Source organism: Homarus americanus, unplaced genomic scaffold (genome assembly GCF_018991925.1).
Source record: "Homarus americanus isolate GMGI-L3 unplaced genomic scaffold, GMGI_Hamer_2.0 scaffold22250, whole genome shotgun sequence".
Taxonomy (NCBI): Eukaryota; Metazoa; Arthropoda; class Malacostraca; order Decapoda; family Nephropidae; genus Homarus; species Homarus americanus.
The window spans coordinates 10,952,298-10,961,178 of record NW_024741189.1 but is presented as its reverse complement, the minus strand read 5'-3'; the positions used below and the strand labels follow the sequence as shown (position 1 = coordinate 10,961,178).

Genomic DNA, 8,881 nt, shown 5'->3' with positions numbered 1-8,881 from the left:
TGATTAAGACTCAATGAATACTGATGATGAAATATAAGATAAAAAATTCAGGTTTCTTCCAGGCCACCCCACAAGCCAGATCCTACAATTTTCTCATCACTGATGTTAGACTAGAACCAGAACAAATACAGTTAAAGACAATTAAGAAATAAAAACAAAGAGTTGAAGTTTTTCAACATTTGATAATTATAAAAATCACTTAAAATAGACAGTTTTGATTTAACCTTATTTATTATAACAACTAGGCCTAGAGTTACTGCTCTTAATTTAGTAACACAATATACAGTATTTATACAGTTAAAATATCTACCTCTTTATTTTGTAAATATAAAGTAATTTAATTAATGAGAAATTCAGAAACTTACATGTTACTTCACACAATCCACCTCATACCACACGTTAAAATAGACACATTTCGTTGATACTGCAAGAACCTGAGTGAGGGCTGAGAAGCGAGGGAACGAACTTAGACAATTTCAGACGTTCAAGAACGTTCTTGAACGTGTATAAAATAAAGCCGTTTTCTATTGGGCAACGTGTCCTTAAAAAAAAAAGGAGCACAGTTTTCTTGGTTTAAAACCCTTACAAAACATAGTTAACGAACAAAATGGGATAAATATTTTTCACCAATTTTATACGGCGGTTTTACACTAGCCTATTAGGTTTTATCGCAAATATGATCTGGTCACTACAAGGCATAATACCTTCAAAAGAAAAACCTGTGGTGCCCCCTTCTTTTGGTGCCCTAAGCACGTGGTTATTTTGCTTAATGGTTAATCCAGCCCTGGGAGAAATCCACTACAAGCGTTTCTAGATTTTGTTTTCATTAAACTAATTTAGAAAATAGTCTCTTTGCACCTGCATTGGATGTTGGAAGAGACAATACCTGCAAAGCAAATGTACAAAGGTCCTTAAATTGGGAAACACCTACACCGTCCATAAGTTCCCCTAGTTTTGTATAAATGTCTCGGGTGGTATAGCAATCACACAGTGTTAGTACAGGAGGAAATCGGGGACCGGGAACCTATGGTGTCTGGTAGGGTCACAATGGATAACACCCTTCTCACGTGTGTCCTAATTTAATATAAATTATACAATTGGATAGTGGTGGGTTAATGAAGCTTTATATGCAGTATATTTATAATATCTTGTTTGTACATAGGATCCCTTACTGCGTAATCAAAACAAAATTGTGAGCACATCTGCTACAGTTTAATGATATTGGTTAATTTTAGATATTTCTACATTTGTATCAAATAGAAAAGATAAAAGCAGCAATAGTACCTTTAATATGACTATAAGAGTATCTTAAATAATGTACATAACTTGCCAGTAAACAACATGGCACGAAACATACAGGTTAGTTATTAATTTGGCAAAGTCTCTAAAACTGGTGTAAGTCAACAAATAGTGACTTACTGTCCCAACACTACCCAACGCGTGTACTGTAGGTGGTGGTGTTACTAAGTTTTACAATACAGTAATATTAAAGATGGGGCGAAAGATACCAGGGAAGAAACACAGAGGCGTAAAGGATCCTTATAAACAGCAAGAACAACGCTTTAATAAGTAAGTTATTTTATAATATCACTCATTAACAACTACAGTGAGAACTGTAACTAACGTTACTGTTAGATTCAAGGAACCAAATATGAGACATTTTCACATTACCCCAGAATATTTTAAGATCTTCAAACTAAATGGGAATATGCATGGATATCCATAAAGATAAGGCTTTGATGAATAATTAATTTAAGATTTATTTGTGGCATTCAGTAGGAAAGGATTTTTCGGGACTTAAACAGTCCTTTCCTAAAGGTTGCCACAAATACATAAATAATTATTCATCATTAAAGTGCTGCAGAACACTTGACTGTTGATTTTAACACAAATATTAGGCTTAGTATTATTCTAGTAATGCAGTCTAAATCACAGAATATTGTACACAAAAAGTATCTTTTAGGAGGGGTTCGATGAATTTTCAACTGAACAATCAACACGCTGGGCTACCAATGCGAGGTGTGCCTCATGGGCCTTTTTCTAAAACCTTCATGCGTGGTGCTATTTTGTTTCGTACAAGAATTGTAAAGTTATTTATTTTGCCGAGTGTACAATAGAGGACTTTAGGCCTATATATTGTAATTAAAGGTACCAACCCAACCGATGTTCTTTCTTATAGTACTTGCTCATTCTGATATCCATTGGACCCAAGGGTCGCAATACCTTTTTTGATAGGTATACATTACCTGTACTTTTAAGGAAGAATCTAGTGATCTGAACAGAATCTTTACAGCCATTTACAGAGGTTTTACTGTACATTTTACACCTGGCACTCCAAATTCTGGAAGAACCCCCTATCTGGCAACCCCCAGGTCCCAAGCATACCGGATAAATGGTTCCATGCCTGTTTTATGATTCAACAGGACATAAATTTGAATTGTATATGGGTTTACCTGAAACACGACTAATAATTATCATTCACCAGGATAAAGGACAAGGTAAATCGCAAGCCTTCCTCAACTGATGTTCAAGAGATACCCAGAAAGCTGCATAAAATATCCAAATTTGAGGATAATGATAAAAGTGGACCACTGTTTGTGAAGAAAATGAAGAAGAAGAAGAAGAAAGATCTTATTGATGCTACCAAGTGAGTTTCAATCTGAGTTGAGTTCTTATGTGTAATACTGTACAGTACTGTACTGTATTAGTTATTTTTATTATATTATTGTGACAAATAATTGGTTTAATTTGGAAATACACAGTACAGTACTATATTATGTGCTAAATCACCTACCCATGGGACTTCTTCATTCTTAGGGCAGGTACAGTACATTATCCATCACGAGAGTGTAATATGTACTGCAAAAAACTCCTACTGACAGTCAAACCAAGATATTGAATCAAGCTCATACCCTGACTCAGTGGTTCTTTAAAAAACTAATGAGTCAATAGGTATATGGACATGGACCCTCAACTACAATAGTTTAACTTTGTGCTCGAGGCATCCCCAGTACACATAAGCTATGAATGGGTGCTTACCTTAACACGTAAGGAAGTGATGGTGGTCATGTGCAGTGCTGGCCACACTGCCTCCGTGTGTGCCGAAAAGGAGGTGTAGTTTTACTGTGTGCTGTACTAACACTGCCCCAAATGTATTGTCAGACCGATAGGACCCACTCTCACTTTCAATGGAGCAAAAGTAGGTAACCTTTACACGTTCCAGATCAAAAGAATAAACTATACCGGGTAGGTATCTGGGATTCAGTGAGCACACCTAAGTTAAAGCAACTCCTGATACACTTCACCAGCCTTGAGAAGTGTTAATCAAAATATCTATAAATTAATGCTTCTGTGCCTTTTCATCTCATGTTTGAATGTCAGAAGTTTTAATGTACAGTAAATGATACAGTACTTGTAGTTGTTTACAGCTGTTCTCCTGTTCAGGGATCTGTCGTTATCTGCAGCTTGTTTGTAGATGTCGGTGCTTTGCTTTATGAATACAGTATTGTGTATTTCTGTCAGGTTTATGGACCGGGAGAAACACCAGCCAGGTATGACTCGGCCACTGAAGATGGTCCCCATGCTTAAACAGCATCCACACGAGAGTGAAAAGAAGTTCGTCAAGAGGGTTGATAGAGCAACAAAGGTTTCTAATGAGGATAAGTTGTTGCTTATGTATCTTGTGAAAGTTTAGGACTGATAGTTCATCAAGGATGCAGTTGATACACCACACTGTAGACCATCCCTTTCTTGATACACCATCACTTCTCTAACTGTAAAGTTAAGTACCCACAGCTAGGTGAACTGAGGGTGCCCTGGATAGTAACCAGCAACCCCAAGGATAGGAAGTGAGTGCTGTATGAACTCCAGCTGTGTTTTAAATTGTGGGTAGATTGGAAGGTATTACTGGCTGTGGTATGATCATAAATGACTATCATTTCTGTGTTGTTATTGTTTTCTGATGTACCAGTACTGTATTGTGATTTAATTTACTACACTATGAATTTTGATGGTTTAAAGCTTATTAATATAGATTTTCACCATATTAAAAGCAATTTAAGTTTATATTCTTAGTAAATTGTACTGCAGTCTACATGCAAAGATGATGTATAATATAATTTGATATTTTGGTGTGGTCAGAGTACAGATTTTTTTTGGTTTTTATTTCAGGTAATACTAAAAGAAGCTGCCTTTGAGGACAAATTTCAGGTGGATGTAATGAGGGATGAACAGGGCAGTGTTACATCTGTGAAACGGAGAGAGAACAGTGACCCATTGCTCTCAGAAAAAAAGCAACTGGAAGCTAATGAACGAGCACAAAGAAAGAAACAAGCAAGAAAGGTCTGTTCCATAATACTTGATGCATGTTCAGTAATTATGATAGTCAAATGATATGCCAGCCCAGCCCCCCCCCCCCAAAAAAAATACTTTCATAAATCAACTCACAATGGTAAAAAGCCTATGTAAAACATAAATTCTACTTGCTGAGCTCTGGCAATCCAAATAAAGGTTTCTGTAATGCATGACCTTATCCATAACCATGGGAACAGCTCGCACTGACAGTCAGTCCCTAGTAATACACACTACACTCTTGCCACATACTCTCGGCAACACTGTATGATCCGGTTTGCCCACAACACCTAATGGTATAATGTAGTGATCACAGTGACACTTGTTGTGTTCATTATTATTAAATAAAATGAAGTCTAAGCACAGTACTATTGTACTATTCCAGAAGTTACTAAATGTGACATAATACTTCTGTTATCGCCGCTGGCTTCAGCTACAGTGCTGGCGTGTGATGCCATTAAATCTTTCGACCTGTGACCTCGCCAGATGTAGAAGTGTTTACAGACAAGTCCTGGTTCTGCTGAGTGGACTGTCTTAGACTGGTGGCGGTGGCTGCCCGCCCCTCCATGAGACAGATCGCCCTCTCTAGTGATGCTGTGAAGACCAGCCTTCTGCCCGAGAATTTGTGCTGGGACGATTTACGCAATACTGATTTCTCTTGGAACACCATACTGATCTGCATCAAATTTTACGCTAGAAGAGACCACATTATGATTTATAAAACAATTCCATGGCAGTAAAATGAGCTCAAAAAAAAAAATTAATAATAATAATAATCAACGATTTTTTGGCAAAAACCTCCGAGGCTGAGCGTAAGTTTTTATACACGTATGTCTCTCAGGCTCCGAGGCTGAGAGGGTTAATGAGGCCAATGACCACACTGGCATGGCCTAACCTTGTCAGTAGTTCAACTACTGTTGTCAGGTGAGGGTTGGTCAAAACTCATTCCTACACTCTTTCAGTTATACTCTATGTTATTAACCCCTTCACTACTGGACACTACTTCTAATATTTTACTTGGCTAACACCAAACAATTTTATTCAACACAGAGAGACCTCTCATATTCAAGGGGATAACTATGCCCTGGGAAGGAAAAACCTTGTAGATGATATGAATTACATATACAAAGCTCAGAAAAAGATGCTGATGCAAATGTAAAATGAAGTTTTGCAAGGCTTGACTCCACACCTTTGCTGTTAAACCCAAAGTTCATAAAATTTTAGCTGACTTGATGGCTGCCCCAATTTATTCCCGGGAATCTTCTCGGTCACTTACTGCTGCTGTTAGTGCAAACATCGCTGACAATGAAATGGACTAACTACCATTCACTTCACATTTAAATTGAAATACTGTATAACAAATTGGAGTCAAGCAAAATTCTTCAGAATAGGTTTGGCTATGAAATTCCTGCTGAATACAGATTCTTAGATACTGGCAAACATTTTGTGCAGTTTGATAGTGGTGAGAATGACATAAATAGATTACAGGGCTGCCTCACTTATCGCAAAGGTTATGGGCATGAAACTTGTTGCGAATATCGAAATTGCGAATAGTTGAGCAATTTCTCCCATAAGAAATAATGTACAGTATATGTAAGAGAATTTGCCGACATACAGGACTAAAAAGGTAACTAATTTCAGGAACGTGACATTCGGAGAAAACACAAAAACAAGAAGGAAGAAGATGATGATGAATTCTCTTATTACCAAGACAAAGTTGAATTTGGAGAAGTTGTCTATGAGCCACCAAGTCTGGACACAGAAAAACTCACCAGAAAGGTTAATGGAGGAGTTACAAAGGTGATTATTCTAACAATTGACTTTTTTTATAACCTCTCTTATATAAATTAATTATGTATACTGTATAGTATACTGGTACTGTATTTCCCATTTTATGATAGAGTTCCATTATTGAAAAGCCTTCAAAAATCTAATTTTCATGAAATGAAGCACCTATCCAGTGTATCCACAGTTTTTCATTATAAAAGCTGAGATATGTTCCTTAAAAAAAAAATTCCAAATTGCTTAAAATACCACACATTGCTATAAAACATATTTTTAACGAAAAATTTTGGTATACACAATGATTATAAGATATTAATAAACATAATGAGTGAGATACATGCAGTACTTATGATAAACCAGATGAGATTTGAAAGAAAGTTAACTATGAAATGCAAAGCCAACATCTGGAATATATATATTATTGTAGTATTACTGTACTGTGCATTGATTTCCATCAAACAGTATAATTGAAGATATATTTTCTATGGGGAAAAAAACATGCTCAACCCCAGATGAGTTATTGCATCGTCCTAAATTCCCACTGCTTGTTTTACATGGTGTAAACGCTGCTGTCAGTCAGCTGACGCAACACTCTCTCCAATGTGTTGCTGGCAATATCTACACTTCCAAACTTTTGTTAATATCCAAATTCCACACTTTCTCTTACAACTGTACAACTTTTATTTTACAAAGAAATTTGTACAGTATTTGAAATTTAATATAAGAATATAAAATAATTTAGCTTTATTTAATTTTTCACATGTTTCATGATAGCAAGCAAATGAATAGATTGGACAATCAGGCAACTGGATGAGTGACTGTGCATATGGTTGATATGAGTCCTTGTCTTCAGTGAGTTTGAGGAGTAAGTTATGGTAAATGTAGAAGAAATGGTAATACATTGAAAGCCTATTTGCAAGTGTTACAGAATAATGAATGATGTTACTGAAATATGTAAGCTTATTGGTAGTAACAAAATTGCATTATTTTAGCTTAGTCTCATTATTATTTAGGAAAAAATTATGAATATAGCATGGGACATGTTTTTTCCTTTTCATTACTGAAATTTTTCATAAAACAAAGTTTTGTAAATCGGGGACTACCTGTATTGTGCTGTATTTTGGAATCATTTATCACTACTGTATTTTTAACCTGTCCTGGGATTGCTACAGAAGCTGGTATACTGTAGTTACAGTTATACCCTTTCCACACTAACTTGGCTCATAGGCCCCGCCCCTCTTGTATGCTAATAGCTGACTGGTTCAGAGAAAATTCAAACTAAATGTGTTCACAATTGGTAAGCAGACCTATTATTATCTAAAGTACTGTAATGCTAAATATATGGATTTTCAAAATGCAAATCATTTCAAGGCAATAGCACTTCAGAGAGGATGTTAGAAAAGTTAAATATTTGTTATAAAACGTCGATATAAATACGCGCAGTCTGAGGGGAGGAAAAATGCTCAGGAGAACCAATCAACTATTTGTAGCTATAGACAAGGGGCAGGGTTTACGGACCAGCTTGGTGTGGAAATACTATAGTTATCACACATAAGGCTGTAAGGTGATGTTAGGGGTTGTTGCCTCCACCATTGCCTTATATATGAGGTACTCCAGATTAGAACAAAACAAGTGACAGGAACTTGAGATGTATTTATTCTACCATTATGCTTATTTTAAAACTGATGAACTTTAACTGCATTCTTTACTTTGGTCACTTGTCTACTTCTTGCATGTTCTGAAAAATGAATGTCTGGTTGCATAATGTTGTGGATGTGATACTTAAAACTCACACTAAGGAACATTAATGCACTGTGATAATAAGGTTCTTTCATTGTAAGAAAACATTCATTATACTGTATTAGGTTCTTTCATTGTAAGAAGGCATTCACTATATTACATTCTTTCATTGTAATTTGTAAGAAGACATTCACTGTATTAGGTTCTTTTATTGGAAGAAGGCAATCATTGTACAATATTGGTTCCTTTCATTGTAAGAAGGTATTCACTATATTGTACTGTAGTATTAGGTTCTGTCACTGTAAGGCACTCAATATGTTCATTCCAGCCAAGTGCCTCCTAAAATTGAACAAATTGTATCTTGAAACTTATAATGAAGATAAAGAAAGCATTTTTAAGACACTATATTAGCTTTTAAAGATATAGTATTACATTTAGTTTTGTTCTTTTTCTTTTTCCAACAGCCTAAAACATTCTTGTTCATGGATAAGCTAAAAAGACCAGAAGACTCAGACACTCCAGCCTCCAGTACACAAGTTAAGAGTCAGAAGAAAGGGAATATATCAGCAGCAAGGAAAAGGATCCTGGAGGAGGAGAGAGTCAGAGTAATGGAAGCTTACCGAAAGATGAAGGCCGCAAAATACTCCATTGTCCTTGGAACATAGTAATAGTGAAACTCTAATATTGATTTAAGTTTGAATAAAGACCATATATTAACCTTTTGAATATGGTGATTTAATCCCTTGCATAAAATGATTTCTTATGACCTAGTACAATGATATAACCCCTTGAGGATGTTAATTTAACAATTTAGGGATAATGATTTAACCCTTTATGGACAATTCCTCAACCCTTTGACAATTTTATGTCATCAATCCCAATGGGTTAATAGTATAACTATTTACTTTTGAAGATTTATCCCTGCAAATACAAATGATGTGGTGGTCATTACATACAAAACAATTTCAACTCACGCATAAGGGTAACAACCTTCACCTCACAAACT

At 35.8% G+C, this 8,881-nt stretch overlaps 1 protein-coding gene across 1 annotated transcript; it reads left to right on the top strand.

Annotated features, from left to right (window-relative positions):
• The first annotated feature begins 1,405 nt into the window (after nucleotides 1-1,405).
• Nucleotides 1,406-8,593, top strand: LOC121875718 (coiled-coil domain-containing protein 137-like). Its single transcript, XM_042380369.1, has 6 exons — nucleotides 1,406-1,569; nucleotides 2,486-2,647; nucleotides 3,523-3,646; nucleotides 4,171-4,341; nucleotides 5,992-6,150; nucleotides 8,340-8,593. The coding sequence occupies exons 1-6, from the start codon at nucleotides 1,493-1,495 to the stop codon at nucleotides 8,538-8,540; spliced, it is 894 nt and encodes a 297-aa protein (XP_042236303.1). The 5' UTR covers nucleotides 1,406-1,492; the 3' UTR covers nucleotides 8,541-8,593.
• The last annotated feature ends 288 nt before the right edge of the window (nucleotides 8,594-8,881 follow it).